Source organism: Littorina saxatilis, linkage group LG16 (assembly GCF_037325665.1).
Source record: "Littorina saxatilis isolate snail1 linkage group LG16, US_GU_Lsax_2.0, whole genome shotgun sequence".
Lineage (NCBI taxonomy): Eukaryota > Metazoa > Mollusca > Gastropoda > Littorinimorpha > Littorinidae > Littorina > Littorina saxatilis.
The window spans coordinates 32,846,008-32,865,755 of NC_090260.1; the positions used below are offsets into that span (position 1 = coordinate 32,846,008).

The 19,748-nt window shown below is 43.7% G+C and overlaps 1 protein-coding gene across 1 annotated transcript in view; it reads right to left on the reverse strand.

Annotated features, from left to right (window-relative positions):
* The window catches only part of LOC138950866 (uncharacterized), a gene marked incomplete in the record, with an annotated part of 55,404 nt that extends 37,252 nt beyond the window's left edge, over positions 1-18,152 (reverse strand). The window contains 8 exon segments of the mRNA XM_070322576.1: positions 558-666; positions 1,113-1,241; positions 1,608-1,749; positions 4,985-5,121; positions 12,201-12,326; positions 13,307-13,548; positions 14,347-14,387; positions 18,082-18,152. Of these exon segments, the coding sequence (XP_070178677.1) occupies positions 558-666; positions 1,113-1,241; positions 1,608-1,749; positions 4,985-5,121; positions 12,201-12,326; positions 13,307-13,510 (847 nt within the window).
* Between the last annotated feature and the right edge of the window lie 1,596 nt (positions 18,153-19,748).

Genomic DNA, 19,748 nt, shown 5'->3' on the forward strand with positions numbered 1-19,748 from the left:
AGTGACTAACATTGCAAGACAGGGTAAAAAAAGGTCTGCAAAAAAGCAATTTAACCTTATTTTGAATCGAAAAAATATTGGCCATCATTTTGGCCTAACTGCTGAACTTTTTCATGGTATGAGAATGACTGCCAATAAAACTGAAAATTTTGCAAACTTTAATGACGCTGATGGGGTCTATGTCGACCAAAAGAGTGGGATTCCCTGTAGGTGGAGTTCCTGTAGATGGATTCCCTGTATACAGGGAATACCACAGGGTGTAGTTCCTGTTGCATTTTGCTGATATCGCTGAGTCACGTGATGCTTATCGACATCGGTAGAATTTAATGTTTTTCGATCTTTTTTGATATTTCTTAGCAATTCGAGTATGGTTTGCAAGTTTTATTGAAAAACTCCACCCTGTGGGATTCCCTGTATACAGGGAATCCCTCTACAGGAACTCCACCTACAGGGAATCCCACTCTTTTGGTCGACATAGACCCGGTCAGCTTTAATGACCATGCATTCAAGCAAAATTTGTCAGGGAAAATAATTCCAAGTATTCTCTGCAAGATTACCTTTGACGGAAGTGTCTGTAAGCTTGGCATCGTTGGCGTGAAGGTTTTGCAGACAAGGGTGTGAAACAACCGTTGCCACAAACTCCAGCAACAATTGCAGCGTCCCAAACTGAAACACACATCAACTTATTTTTGGGGGAAAAGGAGCCAAAGTCGGTCAATTTGTACTGACAGTATAGCAAACCTCTTCCCAACACCAATATAAAAGAAATAAAAACCAAATACATGTTTGGTATGATATATTGTTCAGAATATTTACTTGCAGTTGTTGATTATGTTAATGTTTTAGTTATTATGGCAAAAATCTGTATACGGATTTATAAGTAACTCCAGTAGAAATTAGATATATTTTTGATTATGAATTGCGATTAAGGAATGTAGAATAAACAACAAAATTTAGACAAGAATTAAAAAAAGACCTATGAAGAAGGATGCTCCCTGCCCGCAGAAAAAAAAAAAAAAAAGGCAAAAAAAAAAAAGGGTTGAAGCAGCCTGCATGCAACAGAGGTTTAAAAAAAAATAATACATGTACACAGCACACACACACACACACACCTCATTATTGTTGACATTCAGCTCCTGCAGAGAAGTGTTAGCTGCCAGGCCGTCACTCAGTAACTTGAGACTCTCGCTGTTCATGGCACACCCGCTCAGTGCCAGCGACTGCAAGGAACATTCAGGCCTCTGGAACATTGAACACAAATATTCTTACTTCAGCAAACTTAATCGATCATCAAACAGTTTCAACTACAACTTGGACCTTTCAAAAATGTTATCCAAAAAACATACACTTTTAAAAATCAATGTTCCGAAGTCCATCACCTTGCTAAACTTCCCTCCCCTACCACCCCCATCCATCTCTCTATCTGTCCCCATACCTTGAGCACAGCAGCCATGGCGGTACCAAGCGCGGCCCTGTCAGTAAGCTGGTTGCTGGACAGATTGAGTTCCACCAGTGTTGTGTTCTCCTTCAGTCCCTCCAGCAAAATTGTCCCCCCTCACCACCCCTCCTTCCCTCCACCACTCCCATCTCTCTATCTGTCCCCATACCTTGAGCACAGCAGCCATGGCGGTACCAAGCGCGGCTCTGTCAGAAAGCTGGTTGCTGGACAGATTCAGTTCCACCAGCGTTGTGTTCTCCTTCAGTCCCTCCAGCAACACCCTCCCATCCACCATTCCCACACTCTGAGCTCTGTGTCAAAGGGGAGAGACAAATTAACAAAATACAGTCAAACCTGTCTGCAAGACCACCCAAGGATCCAATCAAAAGTGGTCGTTATAGACAGGAGGTTGCTTAATGAGGACGGGGTGGCCGAGTGGTAACGCACTGGGTGGCCGAGTGGTAACGCACTGGGTGGCCGAGTGGTAACGCACTGGGTGGCCGCGTGGTAACGCACTGGGTGGCCGCATGGTAACGCACTGGGTGGCCGAGTGGTAACGCACTGGGTGGCCGAGTGGTAACGCACTGGGTGGCCAAGTGGTAACGCACTGGGTGGCCGAGTGGTAACGCACTGGGTGGCCGCGTGGTAACGCACTGGGTGGCCGAGTGGTAACGCACTGGGTGGCCGAGTGGTAACGCACTGGGTGGCCGAGTGGTAATGCACTGGGTGGCCGAGTGGTAACGCACTGGGTGGCCGAGTGGTAACGCACTTGCGCTCGGAAGCGAGAGGTTGCGAGTTCGACCCTGGGTCAGGGCGTTAGCAATTTTCTCCCCCCTTTCCTAACCTAGGTGGTGGGTTCAAGTGCTAGTCTTTCGGATGAGACGAAACACTGAGGTCCCTTCGCGTACACTACATTGGGGTGTGCACGTTAAAGATCCCACGATTGACAAAAGGGTCTTTCCTGGCAAAATTGTATAGGCATAGATAAAAATGTCCACCAAAATACCCGTGTGACTTGGAATAATAGGCCGTGAAAAGTAGGATATGCGCCGAAATGGCTGCGATCTGCTGGCCGATGTGAATGCGTGATGTATTGTGTAAAAAAATTCCATCTCACACGGCATAAATAAATCCCTGCGCCTTGAATATGTGCGCGATAAAAATTGCATAAAATAAAAATAAAAAAATAAAAAAATAAATCCCTGCGCTTAGAACTGTACCCACGGAATACGCGCGATATAAGCCTCATATTGATTGATTGATTGATTGATGAAAAGGGTAAATAATTATATAGACAAAAATACTCGTCTGGGATCCTAATGGGATTGTCCGTTGTGGGCAGGTGGTCGCATTAGGGCAGCTTCGACTGTATACCTGATCGGACTTCGCTTCGGACAATGTCTAGTATAATTACAATTCCCAGCCCCTGGGTTTTTTGTCAAGGGGAGAGGAAAATTAATGAACAAAACAAAATGAATTACCTGTTGGAGTAAGCCCATCGTCTGTGATTATCTTAATGTTATATATTTCTTGCTGTACTTTTATTTTTTGTGTGCTATTACTTCATCGCCATTGGCGTCATAACATCTCTCCGCTTTTCATTTATATCTTGTCACTTAACATGTAATGTCATTGCTTCACCATGATCATGATTATACTCATGGTCTTAATAATCTCCATTTTTATCACCATGATCATAATTATACTCATGGTCTTAATAATCTCCATTTTTTTCATCATCATCATGATTATACTCATGGTCGCATAATAATCTCCATTTTTATCACCATCATCATGATTATACTCATGGTCTTAATAATCTCCATTTTTATCACCATGATCATGTCATTATACTCATGGTCTTAATAATCTCCATTTTTATCACCATCATCATGATTATACTCATGGTCTTAATAATCTCCATTTTTATCACCATCATCATGATTATACTCATGGTCTTAATAATCTCCATTTTTATCACCATCATCATGATTATACTCATGGTCTTAATAATCTCCATTTTTATCACCATGATCATGATTATACTCATGGTCTTAATAATCTCCATTTTTATCACCATGATCATGATCATACTCATGGTCTTAATAATCTCCATTTTTATCACCATGATCATGATCATACTCATGGTCTTAATAATCTCCATTTTTATCACCATGATCATGATTATACTCATGGTCTTAATAATCTCCATTTTTATCACCATGATCATGATTTAATACTCATGGTCTTCATAATCTCCATTTTTATCACCATGATTATAGTTTATACTCATGGTCTTAATAATCTCCATTTTTATCACCATGATCATAATTATACTCATGGTCTTAATAATCTCCATTTTTTTCATCATCATCATAGTCGTTGTCATCACCGTCACCACTATGATCATTATCAGTGGCAGCAACATGCTATTGCATCACCTCTCAGTTCATCCATGTGTTGCCTTGATGATACAAACTTTAAATACCTATTTCAACACTTACTGCAACAGTGGAACCCCCTCTTTAAGACCCTCCAATTCACGACCGGCACGGTTGGCCTAGTGGTAAGGCGTCCGCCCCGTGATCGGGAGGTCGTGGGTTCGAACCCCGGCCGGGTCATACCTATTAGACTTTAAAATTGGCAAATTGTAAAGCGCGGGGAGCACAGTTAATTGTGGTTCGCGCTATATAAGCTCACCATAATAATAATACCTAAGACTAAATTGGCAATCTAGTGGCTGCTCCGCCTGGCGTCTGGCATTATGGGGTTAGCGCTAGGACTGGTTGGTCCGGTGTCAGAATAATGTGACTGGGTGAGACATGAAGCCTGTGCTGCGACTTCTGTCTTGTGTGTGGCGCACGTTATGTCAAAAGCAGCACCACCCTGATATGGCCTTTCGTGGTCGGCTGGGCGTTAAGCAAACAAACAAACAAACAAACAAACAAAAATGTCAAGACTCGACCCCTTCTTTTTAACATCTGATTTTCTCCGAATTTTGGAGGCCTTACAAGGGGGGTTCCACTGTACCCGGAATCTTGAACTTAGCAATTATTCAAAACATAAGAGATCAACCACCTTCAAAGAAGCCAAGACCATCATCAAGGCCAAGCAACACAAAAAGTGGTTGCAGCAGCACCCACACTACAGCAAAAACGACGCCTTACACCTGCTCACAAGGTCTGAGCAGGTCCTCATATTCAGGCTGCGGACAGGCCACAACCGAATGAACCACCACCTTTTCACCAAGTTCAGAATTGGCCAGTCAGACCAGTGCCCTTGTCAAACAGGCAGCATGACAACGGAACACCTGCTGCAGACTTGCCCACTACACGATGGCCTCAGGAGCCAGATCTGGGCGGAGGCGACCACGGTGCAAGGGAAGCTCTATGGCAGTCTGGACGACCTACAGCGCACGGCAACATTTGCGCGGAGAACAGGCGTTTCCATCTGAGTGATCGACAAGAAAACATAAGAACAAACAGCCTATATAAGACCATTTTACTTATAGCTAGAGGTGGGAGGTGACCAAAGTCTAAAGCTTACTTGAGAGTGTGCAGGGCGGTGTTAGTCTTCAGGGCTTGACCAAGGGACCTGGACAGGAAATCCTTGCCCAGGTAATTACTGGACACGTCCAGGTAGACCAGGGGTGGGCCTTCGGAAAGTAAGCGGCCAATGCTCTCCTGGCAATCAAAAACCATAGAGGATTCTGTGAAATTTAGATGAATTCAAACCAGAGTCAATTAATACAAATGTTACAGTGCAGGGATGTTGCCACAAATTCATACCTATAGGACAAATGTCCTAAGCTCTTCGGCATCAATCCTATTGATGCCGAAGAGCTTAGGACATTTGACTGCTTTCAGGCATTTTAATAGGACATTATAATTTTTTTCAAAACACAAAATCATGTGCACACACACAAATCAGTATATGCACCAACATTGTGTGCGTACATTGTTTTATTACTTTTGTTTCAAACAGGACACACACAAAGAAACAAACAAACTAAAAAGCAACCAAAAACTTCAGCAATCTTACTTTGATTGGCACACAAACTGCATGATTATACCTGACAGAGCTTTTTTTTGACAGATTCGACAGTTTGCCTCTTTGCTGTCAAATTCTTACCAACTAGTACTAAACAGGGTCAGCCCTGAATAGTTAACCTTATTAAAAGACCGCCTGTGTGAATTTCCTGCTGTGCCGACACCATCTACAAGTGACGAAACTTTACTTTCCGTTGATTGTGGAGGTGTCAGCGGCGACACTGTCCGATTGGCACTCTCATTTTCCAGAATGATGTTAGCTGTGTTTGCCCATGTTCTTGACCCTAATGTGGCACACGATGCCCTTGAAACGCCAAACGTGTTCAGCTTTTGCTGTGCTATGGCAGGCTTTAGAATTTTTTCGGTGGCATAATTCAGTGCCGTGCGCTTCATCTCTAACCGAAAGCAAATTAAAGCAGACGCGAGCCTTGGTCAGTTGGAGTTGTCTCCCGTACTCCTAACTGTAGTGTCCTCAATCTGAAACTGGTTTCTGTACCTGATAGTTGTAAGCCAGTGATAATGTAGTTCTACTAGATTCCGGTATTAAGGCAGACCCGGTATTAAGACAGACAAGATGGCTGCACGATTATCCATGTAAACAATGTACCATACCTCCAAAGAAAAGAACCCTTACAGTATTCTGAAACACACTAGCTGTGTTAGTACGTGTTGTATGCGTGTGTGAGAGTTCCACCTACACACTACACTACACCACTACATCTGGCGACGAGGATTTCGAACTTACAGCAGGTAAACAAATTCGATCGTTCTGCACTTCAAAACACCACGTGCGTCGGCGAACAATGGCTACAGCACTTCCCCACTTTGACAAATTCCCAGTGCACTCGGAAGAGGCGACAGCTGGCACAAGATGGAAGAAGTGGCTGGCAAGGTTTGAACTGTTGATGACTGGTCTCAATATTACCAACAACAACAGAAAGAAGGCTCTACTACTTCATTATGCAGGAGAAGAAGTGTTCGATATATACGACAGCATGTCGGATGAACAGCAGGGCGACCAGGGAGCGTACGCAACAACAGTCGCCTCCCTGACCCAACACTTTACTCCAAAACGCAATGTGGACTTTGAGACATTCAAGTTTCGCCAAGTGACCCAAAACTCCGGTGAGACCATAGACAGTTTTTACACGAGACTTCGTCTGCAAGCAGCGAATTGCAGTTTTGAGAACACTGACAGAGAAGTCAAGAGCCAAATCCTGCAGGGATGCAACTCTCAGCGACTTAGGAGACGTGCTCTCCGTGATGCTGACACAACGCTTCACTCCCTGTTGGAACAAGCTCGTGCTCTTGAGATTTCAGACACTCAAGCTATGCAGATGGAAGGCAGAACTGCTACATCAACTGTCAACGCTGTCAACCATGGCAGTCACCACCAACCCTTCAACAAAAGAAGAGGAGGACAACGACATGGACCAAGCTCCCATGTTAGAAGCAACAATCAGCAAATACGCTCAACAGATGAACGCAGTTCAGGCAGCTGCGGGTGGTGTGGTGGACGACCACATCCCAGAGACAAGTGTCCAGCAAAGGATAAAGATTGTCGGCTGTGTACCAAGAAAGGACATTACGCATCAGTCTGCAGATCACACAAGAAGTCTGACAGACCAAGGCACGTCCGAAGCATCCAAGAACAGCCCCCTAGTGATGCACAGTTCTCATCTGACGAAGAATACGTCTTCGGTGTCTCACAAAAGCGAATGAGCACGCCTACAGTCAGCGTCAACATCGAAGGTGGGAAGATACCTTTCATCGTGGACACCGGAGCGTCGGTCAACATCCTGACAGAACAGGCTTTTGAGAGCATCCAGTCGTCACGTTGCAAGCTAACTTCATCTGCGTCATGTCCAGCGATATACGCCTATGGATCACGTACCCCGCTTCCGGTACGAGGTCAAGCCGTCCTTACGGTGAGGTTCAAGGACATTCAAACCTCTGCCGTATTTTACATCGTGAAATCCTGCGACGGAGCTGTCGGCAACAACCTGATGAGTGCGGAAACCGCCCAAAAGCTTAACCTCATCAGCTTTGCTTTCTCTACTTCAGGCGAAACGACCAACGGGCTACGCACTGAATACAGTGACCTCTTCACAGGCATGGGCAAGATGAAAGACGTCAAGGTCAAGCTGTACGTTGACGAGTCTGTGCAACCAACAGCACAACCACATCGACGCATACCTTACCATCTACGAAAGAAGGTTGAGCAAGAACTGGAGCGTCTTGAAAACCTCGACATCATCGAGAAAGTCGATGGACCTACCCCATGGGTATCTCCAATTGTCGCGGCACCAAAGCCGAAGAAGCCGGACGAAATAAGAATATGTGTGGACATGCGCATACCGAATCAGGCAATCAAACGCACCAGACACATAATGCCGACCATCGACGACATCCTCATGAGACTCAATGAAGCCACAGTTTTCAGCAAGCTGGATCTGAATTCTGGATACCACCAGCTTGAACTAGAAGAAGAGTCCAGGAACATGACAACATTCTCAACGCATGTCGGACTCAGGCGCTACAAGAGGCTTAATTTTGGTGTGACCAGCGCAGCAGAAATTTTCCAGAATCACATCTCGGAGATGCTGACTGACATACCTGATGCTCTAAACACAAGCGACGACATCATGATCTACGGGAAGACGCAAGCTGAGCACGACAAGACAGTGAGGCAGGTTTTCGACCGTCTCAGAGAGAGAAATCTGACACTGAATGACAAGAAGTGTGAATTCAACAAAGATTCCATTGAATTCTACGGCTGCATCTTCGGAAAGAATGGCATCTCTCCAGACCCCAAGAAAGTAGAAGCAGTCCAAAAGGCATCTACTCCCGCCAACGCCAAAGAGGTACGGAGCTTTCTTGGACTGACCAACTACATCGCTCGCTTCATTCCAGACTATGCGAATATCACCAAGCCTCTCCGTGATCTGACGCGCAACGACGTTCCCTGGGACTGGACATCTGATCACCAGAAAGCAGTCCAAGAATTGCAGGCACGTCTAACCAGCTCAACCGTCATGGCCTACTTCAGTCCTGACCTGGCAACAGAAGTTGTGGTTGACGCTGGCCCCAACGGTGTTGGAGCTGTCCTCGCCCAGCGCGATGAGAAAGATATTCGACACATCGTTGCATACGCCAGCCGCGCACTCACAGACGTAGAGTCCAGGTACTCTCAAACGGAGCGAGAAGCCCTAGCTGTGGTGTGGGCATGTGAACATTTCCACCTCTACCTGTACGGAAGTCAATTCACTGTCATCTCCGACCACAAGCCACTGGAGGTCATCTACAACTCACCAACGTCAAGAACGTCAGCCCGTATTGAGCGTTGGAACCTACGCCTCCAGAGTTACAACTTTACGCTGCAGTATCAGCCTGGCAGCAAGAATCCTGCAGACTTCCTCAGCCGACACCCTGTCCAAGCATCAGATGCACAGTCGACACATGCGTCAAAGGTGGCTGAAGAATACATCAGATTCCTGATCGATCACACAATCCCCAAGGCGATGACGCTCGCTGAAGTTGCCGCTGCGACGAGCAAAGACAAGACTCTACTTGCAGTGATCAACGCCATTCAGTACAACCAATGGCATCCCCCTACAGATACCGCCGTCAACAGCTCCACGTTCCAGATTTTCAAGCGAGTCAGAGACGAACTATCTGTCAGCGAAGAACACGGTATTCTCCTACGCAACCAACGCATCGTGATTCCTCAAGCTCTCCAGCAGCGAACAGTAGACATCGCTCACGAAGGTCACCAAGGAATCATCAAAACCAAGGGCCTCCTGCGTGAGAAGGTGTGGTTCCCGCAGATGGATCAACTGGTGGAAAATAAAGTCAAGTCCTGCCTGGCATGCTTGTCCACAACCCCAAGTCACCCATCTGAGCCCCTGAAAATGACCACACTGCCCCGGCATCCCTGGTCTGAAGTCAGCATCGACTTCGCCGGACCATTCCCTTCCGGAGAATATCTGCTTGTCGTCACTGATGACTACTCACGATTTCCAGAAGTTGAGATATTAACATCAACATCAGCAAAGGCCGTCATTCCCAAGCTCGACGCCATTTTCTCCCGGTTTGGCATTCCTGACGTCGTCAAATCAGACAATGGCCCCCCCTTCAACGGCAGTGACTTTGAACGCTTTGCAGGCTACCTTGGCTTCAAGCACAGGACCATAACCCCCCTGTGGCCTCAAGCTAATGGTGGTGCCGAACGTTGCATGCCTATGCTGAAGAAAACAATCCAGGCAGCGCAAGTTGAAGGAAAGGTGTGGCGCCAAGAACTGTATAAGTTTCTGCGCAGTTACCGAGCTACTCCTCACTGCAGCACCGGTACCAGCCCCGCAGAAGTTCTACTTGGGCGAAAGCTTAAAACGCAACTTCCCCAACTGGAAGACAACGCAACTTCACCATTGGACGACACCATCCGTCAACACGATGGTGTCATGAAGAAAAAGATGAAGGTCTACGCTGACGCCCGCCGCCATGCAGCTGACTCACCAATCCAAGTGGGAGACACTGTCCTCGTGAGACAGAAGCGAGACTCCAAGCTGACGCCCTACTACAACCCAGCACCCCTGGAAGTAACAGCGAAGAAGGGCTCCATGCTGACTGCTGCTTCTGATGATCGGCAAGTCACCAGAAATTCATCCTTTTTCAAAATAGTCCCGCCTGCACCTCAGAAGACAATAGACCCCCCACAGCGTCTTGATGAAGAAGGGAGAGAAGAAGAAGACCCCAACAACTCCAGTGATGACAGTACCAGCAACCCCTCACAGAGAATCCGCAAGAAACCCCATTACCTCAAGGACTATGTTCCCTGAACAATCAAAACTTGCATAATGTAAAGTCTCAGTTAGAAGGAAAATCCAGACAGAAAGACAGTAATCATTTCTTATTTTCTTCTAGCAATTTTCGGTTTTCGAATGATTTGATTGCAGCTAAGCTGAACCTTTCAGTATTACTTCGACGTCTAGTCACCCTGTGTTTGTAATCTCCCATTCTAGTCAATTTAATCAAGGTATAAATAACCTGTGTTGAGGAAACGCTGAGTGACATTCCGGACGATAAACAATACATGAAGTTCATATCAAGTGAATCACCATCAAGTGTTTTATTGACAATATAGAACATGACATTCTGTTTGATATCTAACAGTGTATGATTCAAGTCATAATCATGTTGGTCAATTATTTGAATGAACAGCTATAAAGCATTGTTAATGTTTAGTACAGAAAGCCAATGATGAATTATTTCAGAATTATGCAGCAGCTCGATAAAGTAATCTTTGTATAATTATCGAATAAGCATGAAGTTTAATTCTAAGGTAAGGAGGGATGTAGTGTCCTCAATCTGAAACTGGTTTCTGTACCTGATAGTTGTAAGCCAGTGATAATGTAGTTCTACTAGATTCCGGTATTAAGGCAGACCCGGTATTAAGACAGACAAGATGGCTGCACGATTATCCATGTAAACAATGTACCATACCTCCAAAGAAAAGAACCCTTACAGTATTCTGAAACACACTAGCTGTGTTAGTACGTGTTGTATGCGTGTGTGAGAGTTCCACCTACACACTACACTACACCACTACAATAACTTTAGTGTGCTGTAGACGGGTGTATGCAAACGGCTCATGCCGCAAACAGTTCTGAAAACGCAAGATGTGCACCTGTACGCGAGAGCGCTCAGTCACTTTTTGGAGATTTCTATCATGAAAGGAAAATTATCAAATAACGCGCTGTCCGAAGGAATGGAGTTCTTATCGGACAATGATAGCGCTCGGTTGAAAACGATAGGACATATGACCGCCATGCGGCTATGTGAATCGGACATTTGAGCCTTTTAATCGGTCTATGTCCGATGTCCGACGCAGACCTGGGAACCCCTGTTTTGCACTTGGAGTATTCTCAAACAAACTTGGTGTATTTTCAGAATAATGAGCGTACTCCACACAGCTTTTGAACATCCATGATTTAAACATGCTTCACACGTGCCAGTATCACCGTTAAATAAGTTTACCAATACATTTAAAACAAATACTTCTTTCAATGTTTTCTGACAAAAACCGTAATCATGTGTCAAAGTACTGGATCGGCTTCGGGATGCGCTTGTGAAGAAAAGTGGTCTTGGAATTTTTCTCGCCGTATTTTTTTCCACTGACCGTACTGATCGTATTCTAGACAATCATGCGTACAAAATACGGCGAAATCGTATAGGTTCCCAGGTCTGCCGACGCCTAACGACATCCCTGCAGTGATTTTGATTCGGATCCAACATTAGTTCTGAAAGGATAAAAGATTGAAGAAAGTGTGTCCAAGCTAAAACACACACATAATAGATGATTAAACACATGAGTCTCACTGCTCACTGATGCCATAACCCACCAGGGTCGTGATAGGGGCACTGCACTGACGAACGCTGCACCAGCTGTCTCCACCTCTGTGAAATTCAGATGAATTCAAATCAGAGTCAAGACAAACTTTACAGTGATTTTGATCCGATCCAATAATTATTAGCCCTGAAAGAAAATAGAAAAGACTGAGGAAAGTGTGTCCAAGTTGAGAAACACATAATTTACACCCCCCCCCCCCCCCCCCCTGCATCCCCTACTCACATCCCCTCTCCCCCTTCTCACCCACCCACCAATCCACTCACTGTGACGCGCACACACACACAAAAGATCAAAACCCACTCACAGCAGTGTCAGTGTCAGTCTTGTTGTCTGCAATACTGAGACTGGCCACAGAAGAGGAGGGCGGTAAAGCCAGGCACAGGGTTCGAATTCCCTGTGGTCCCAGCTGATTTGCAGACAGATCAAGTACCTGCCAGACATGTCAGTGAAGGACATAATAAATATACCTATGGCTACTGATATTGTGAGAACAGTTAGGGAAAAAAAGAAGATTTCAAGCTCAAGAAAACTGTTAGCAAGATTGTGCCAGTGTGATTGAACAAATGTGTATATTTAGATAATTATATAATTGGAAATGAACAAATGCACACAAAAGAATTTGCTCTTGAATAATTATTGTTATGATGCAATTTTTGAGTGGTGTTGCTGAGAAAAAAAACCACACAGATAAATGTGACTCAAACTTAATTACCCCAACCGCACACAATTGCTTGATTAAGAGACTCAGACAGAGAGAGAGAGAGAGAGAGAGAGAGAGAGAGAGAGAGAGAGAGAGAGAGAGAGACAGAGAGAGACAGAGAGAGACAGAGAGAGACAGAGACAGAGACAGAGTTTGTGCTTAAATGCATGATGCTTCTGAGTAAATGGGTATTATACGTTATTTGTATTTTTGACCAAAATATGACATTTTACACAGATCGAGACACTCAGTGTTCTTCCGAGACCGCACTAGCGGTCGAGGTGAACAATGACTGTCGAGATCTGTGTAAAATGTCATATTTTGGTCAAAAATACAATTAATATTTATGTATCGATCGATTCTGGTTATAATTCCTTTTAGTTTTTATGATTGAACGCACACAAACATGCACTATTTTGTAGTCTCGGCTGGCTGCCTAAATATGAACTTTTGTCGGCCTCTGACGTCACATGGATCAAAGAAAGGAAATCCAGTGTTTAATCGATACATTGACTATTCAACTGACTGTTCAGTCATGCTTTAATGGATTATAATTGATCACGTTATTGCCTACATGTACCAATAACCGACCGACCAACAACTCACTACATAGCCAACAACTTCCCTACTATCCCACCAATCTACCACACAACCAACCCCCCCCCCCCCCCCCCCAACATCCACCACCACACCCAACACTTCATCTTCACCTGCAAGTTTTCCAGCTTGGACATGAGACAACTGAGACTGATGTGGTCCGGTAGCACTCTCTTCAGGGCCAGCTTCGTTACGTTTTTGTTTGCTGCAGCCATCAAGCTGTTCTCATTCACCAGCTGGTTCGTTGCTCGCAACACAGTGTCAAACTTGCGCTGGTGCTCCGGTTCAAGGGGGAGAACTCTCTCTTCTGCTGCCATCTTAGTTGTTTCACTGGTAGCTGCGTTTCCTTGCTTATCTGAAGAAAAAATAGATAATCATGACTGTAAATATTTCTTAAAAGTACTCAAAAATTCACTAAAATCAGATTGTGTTGAGTGTAAAATGAAATACACTTCACAAGAAAAGAATTTTAGAAGAATGAAAGAAAGAAAGAACCAACGAAAGAAATCCTGTTTTACAACATAGAAAAAATACTCCAAAATCATAATTACAAGAAGATCAGTTTAGCACACACACACACACACACACAGTACTGTGACACACATAAACTTCTTTTTTAAAGCTTTCAATGCAAAAAAAAATGTTTAAAAAAATAAAAAAATCCTACTTATGTTATTGTTAATCAAACATGAGTCTCTTGAACAAACAGTAAAAAAAAAATACATGGAACCACAGGATCTTTTACTGTACATGATGTATTGGAAACGTAAATACAGTTGATGACTACAGTGGAACCCCCCTTTTAAGACCTGATTTTGTCAGATTTTTGGAGGTCTTAAAAGGGAGGTTCCACTGTAATAATTAGCCTGGCCACAAAGACCACCCTCACAGAATCCCAGATGAATTTTTCCCCCTAAATAATTCATCTTTCCATTGCAATTAACCACCTGTCTATAACATTACCACTGTTGGTTGTTCCCTCAGGTGGTCTTTACAGGCAGGTTCAACTGTACTAGTACTGTACTACCATAAAATCCCCACCCACAGAACTCACCCGTCGCAATATAACCCTTCGTGGTTGAAAACGACGTTAAACACCAAATAAACAAATAAACACAGAACTCACATTTTGTTCAACCTTTTAGTCACTTACCCACTGCACTGTCACCCTTTCCAGCAGCACTTTCTTCAGAGCTGCAGAATCAAAAAAATAAAAAGATAGATTAAATAAGATTATACAATTATTCCTCATCAAGAGATCACATTTAACACAGAAGAAACCCCATTTACAAGACCGTGACAAATCTGAGAAGGCAGGTCGGAAAAAGGTTGAAAAGGAGGGTCACTGATAATGTCAGTGATTAAAATGGAGGTAAATTTACAGAGGTTGTGAACAGAAAAACTGACCGGCACAGTTGGCCTAGTGGTAAGGCGTCCGCCCCGTGATCGGGAGGTCGTGGGTTCGAACCCCGGCCGGGTCATACCTAAGACTTTAAAATTGGCAATCTGGTGGCTGCTCCGCTTGGCGTCTGGCATTATGGGGTTAGTGCTAGGACTGGTTGGTCCGGTGTCAGAATAATGTGACTGGGTGAGACATGAAGCCTGTGCTGCGACTTCTGTCTTGTGTGTGGCGCACGTTATATGTCAAAGCAGCACCGCCCTGATATGGCCCTTCGTGGTCGGCTGGGCGTTAAGCAAACAAACAAACAAACAAACAAACAAAAAAAGTGGGGTCCCAAAGAGGGGAGAGGGGGATATCTGTCTAGTTAAAGGGGGTTCCACTGTGTGCATGATTAGCTAGGCCAAAAAGAAAAATATGTCTGTTTCCGGTAACCCGACCGACCCTATTTTTAAGCGCTGGCCCTAAAGTTTTTTTCTCGCTTTTCGCACACCAAAACAAATAAAAAATAAAAATATATATATATGAAGTGAAGTATACTTTATTTAGTTTCAATATATCTAGGTCAAAAACATGTGCTAAATAATTGTAAGTAAACTAAAGAAGCGTTTAAAAAAACAAAACGTAAAAAGACGGTAACAAAACGTAAGAAAAAAGTAAAAAAAAAAAATAAATAACCGACCGACCGACCCTATTTTTTTCGGCGATGTTACCGGAAAAAGACATATTTTTCTTTTTGGCCCTGGAGTGTGGTGTTGCAGCAACAAATAATTGTGTGATCATCAACATAATAATTTTAGCCGAATATATATATAGTGTCTGATGACTTAAAACTGCCATCATATCAGATATATACTTAGCTTACGCTATCTGTACAAAACTCCTACAGTGGAACCCCATTTTAAGACGGTACTTTTTCACACTTTCTGTTAATAATTAACTCATTGTCTCCCAGGTACGGATATATATCCGTACCCACTCATATGGCTCTATCTGACCATGCAGGTACGGGTATATCCCCTCAGACTGTTAGCTTCAATCGCTTCCTGTAACGTCCATCTAACGCCTGCATTCCAGCGTGTTGATACACAGCTTCTACATAGTGAATACTACAATTCTGAGTGACCTGCTGCAACACAGCTGGTCTCGCCTAAAAAATAAACTTGGTCAACATAGGTGGGGTAGAAAGTGTTAACCTCAGTAAATTTACCTCCATTTTTGGACTCCCTCCTTCTGAAGACCTGAATTTCTCTGATTTGGGGGAAGCTCAGTCTTAAAACGGGGGTTCCACTGTACACTAGACTGTATGCATTATGTATTACTTCATGTACACCAAGGCAGTTGTATAGGTGCGAATAAGCACTTAAAATATTCTATCAACAGTTAAGATAATTAAGCATAAAAGATAAAGCATGAAGCAGAGGCACTATACCAAATCAAGCATTAATTGGTATTCATGAGACTCTGAGTCTACACAAACCAATTCATAATACAACATTCAGCTGCAACTCTTGTACATAAGTCAACCTGCTAAAGTGAATTTGCCGAATGAAATCTACCCAATCAAGATCAAGTCTCAGTTCCAACTTTCAACAGCACTAGACAAATGTAAACTAAGCAAGGAAAAATAAGATCTAATTTCATTATAATTGAATCAGCAATGTGCATAATCCGGCAGACAAGCATCTACAATGGTACCTGCGATCAAAGGACACCCCCTTGGGACCAACCAAAGTGTCCCTACATTGCAGGTGGCCTTTCATGACAGGTATACTTTGGTAGAGATAATATAAAAAGGGACAAGAGAAGGTGTCCTTTCATGGGAGGTGTCCTCTCATGGGAGGGTCCACACATCGCAGGTACTGCTGTATAATATTTCAACACCTATACTGGGTTAAGTGAATTAAGCTAAAGCAATCTCAACAGAAACACTCTTTAAGTGTATAAAGCATTCACAAAAAGGCAGCAAAACTGTACCCAGTCCCAGCATCACCAGGAGATGGAGGAACAGCCAACACTGAGTTCTTATCACCACCCCCCTCCTGCTGTTGGGAAGCGTCTAAAGGGGTAGCAGTGTCAGCGAGGCTAGATTTTTTTATCTGGGTGAGGGGACTAGGAGTTTCTTTCGCAGCTTCAGTTTTCTCATCTCCAGCTTGCTGAGTGGTAGAGGCTGTAGCTTGTAAAACACTTGCATTTTCTCGCGTTTTCTCCGATACCTGGGATTTGTCTGTTTCAGATCCCTTACTTGCAGAGTCTACCGCCGTCTTGTCAATTTCATTTATACTTGACTCTGGTTTGACTGTGGGAGACTGTTCCTTTAACTCTTTATCAAACTGCTGAGAAGAACTGGAATTGGTTGATTTTGCTTGACTATTTGACTCTGAAAAGGGCTGTCTTTTGGAGGAATTTGACTGAGGAGTGCTAGAAGAAACTTGTGTCTCAGTTGTATTTGGTTGTGGTACTTTATTGTCAGAAACTTGAAGAGATGTTGACTTTGGGCCTGCAGGCTGGGTTGGTTTGGTGGTGGAGGGGGGTGATGCAGGACCGGGGGACTTGTTTTTACTGCCTCCACTCCCCATTGTAAGCAAACTGTCGAACCAACAAGGCGTAACATCAACATCAACACGTACAACAATGCAATATTAAAAAGCAAGCACTCAAGTTAGAAAACGAACACACATAAGAATTAAAATACTTATGTAAAAACACTCTTGCCCATCCCCCTCCCATATTGTCATCAGTATGCTGCGTCAATAATAAACATTTACACAAGATAGAACACTTACCAGTTTGACAGAAATTCGTGTACTTGAGTTATATTAATAGAGATCACTATAATTAGTATATAGTGATATAACATTATTTTGACAATTATCTCTGACAAAATTTTGCTGAGAACAAATCAAATAAGAATGTTACACTCCTGATACACTTCCATGTTTCATGACATCATGCTAATCAATTGATTGCAATTTGGCAGGAGGAAATAGTACACATGTACAACTAAGTCTACCTACACTGAAACGAAAAATCTGTTTCATGAAACTAGAAATCATTACCAAATATTTGTTACGTATATGGGTATGGGTCTGCTCTTTCTGTCTACATCTCTGTCTCAATGCGAATTGCAGCAGTAAGCAAGTTATACGTCGTAGACTCGGGATAGCGTACAGACAATTAATGCAGCAGTCTTTCTTCAACAACAAAAAGGCCATCTAAAGTTGATAAAAGCTACATAGAGATGCTTGAAATATGCCATTTCACGTGAAGCTAGCGACGTAAAGCTTAGTACGAACCCCAGCAAGTTGAGCAACAACAACAATGAAACCAGCGTTTCGATCTGTTCAAAAACTTCAAACCATGCACGAGTTAATATGTGATACGCAAATGCAGAGACAAGTTGCATGTTTGCTAAGTTTCCTCGTGAAAAAAAGAAAACAAAACTTGTAACGCTACAAGAAAAAACTTCATTTGATAACAATGACTCACTCAAAATGCAAACTATTTAAATTGCGTTTATCAGAATCAAACTTCCGTCCCTCTAGAAGCGTCCATGGAGATCAAATGCGCAGAGTTACTCCCCTTCCTATCTTTTGGCCGAAACTGTGACAAATAGGGTAAGTACTAAGTGTTATCTAAACGAGATGCTAAACCCGACCGATTTTCCCAGTCACATCAATGACGAGATGCACACGTCACAACAACAGAAGGAATGCCATTCATACACGGGCCATTCATGATCAGTGACGCGACTTTACGAACCTTTTCACGAGTCGTCTGCTTCGCCAGAGCGGCACTCGCAGAGCGAAACAGCAACTTTGAAGCGAAAAAGTACGTACTACGTTTCTTGCAAAAACTGGTGAAATAACTTGATGAACAAAGTTGTGTTTGATTGATACGGATGTTAGTAAGCTTAAGTGTTTTTCACAAGAATATCATGTTTTTAATCAAAAAGGAGACAATCTTATTCAGTTTACCAAAGGGCTTGGCCACTCTGGGTTAAATCCGACGGGACGCTGTATGGGAGACAACTGAAAATATAACCGGTGGACCACAAATGTGGCTTTCCTCCCGTGTGACGGTGTGTGTGTCACAGCCTCTGTGTGTGTGTGTAATGTGTGTGTGTATGCGTGTGTGTGTCACAGTGTGTGCGTGCGTGTGAATGTTGTCTTGAATGTTGCTTTCTCTGTCACAGACCAGTAAGCCTACAGCTGCTGTTCAGTGGTGCGGCCGACGGCCCAACTGACTGACCATCGATGCCTGAGGCTGCGTTCAAGCGGCAACAACCAGGGCTTTTTGAGGAGCTTGTTTGTTAGTTCACATAATCATACACATGTATTCATTCATTTGTTAAATAATTTTATTACTAAGTGATCCATGTTTGGCATTTCTCGATTTAAACGGAGCAGGATGCAACTCTCATGAAACTGAAATGGGAGACAACAAAAAATATAACCTGTGTAACCACGATTGAGGCTTACCTCCCTTTACAATGCTCTTTCACCACCAACTCGTTCCTAGCAGCCAGACAGATGGTATTGTATTTGGCCCACGTACGTGGTGATGGGATGTTTTTGACGCATGCTTGAAAGATCAGGAGCAGTGCCTAACTCTGATTTCCTCAGCCCACAGGTAAATCAAACGACATATGCGATCCCCCACAGACCAGGCAGTTGCACTGATAGTGCCTGCAGCCTGAGAAGACCAAGCAAGAGGATGACCAAGACACAGCCTGAGGACTGCACCCACATGACTTCAGTGGAGACACCAGACACCGACAAGATTGAGTTGCAACATATTGCTTATCAAGGTACAGGGGTTTTTGCTTTTGTTTTTATATTTTCGTTGTTTTGTTTTATTTGTTTATCATCAAACCCTTTTGTTAAAATTTACTAAAACTACTAACACGGGGGTGTATGGGGTGTCTAATGAGAGGTGGCACCTTTGTTAACCCGGCAGTAGCTCTGTTTTATGGGATGGACGGGAACACTGGTCCTCACTCAACACCCAACTCTCACTTCTGGCTCTTAACCCGGTACACCGCTTCTGCTGGCGGGCTAAACGAAGTGAGGGGCTGATGTGCTTCACTCATCGGTGGGCAGTTAGAGCTGGGTATATAGATACTGCCGCTATGGATTGGTATAGATATGAGGTAC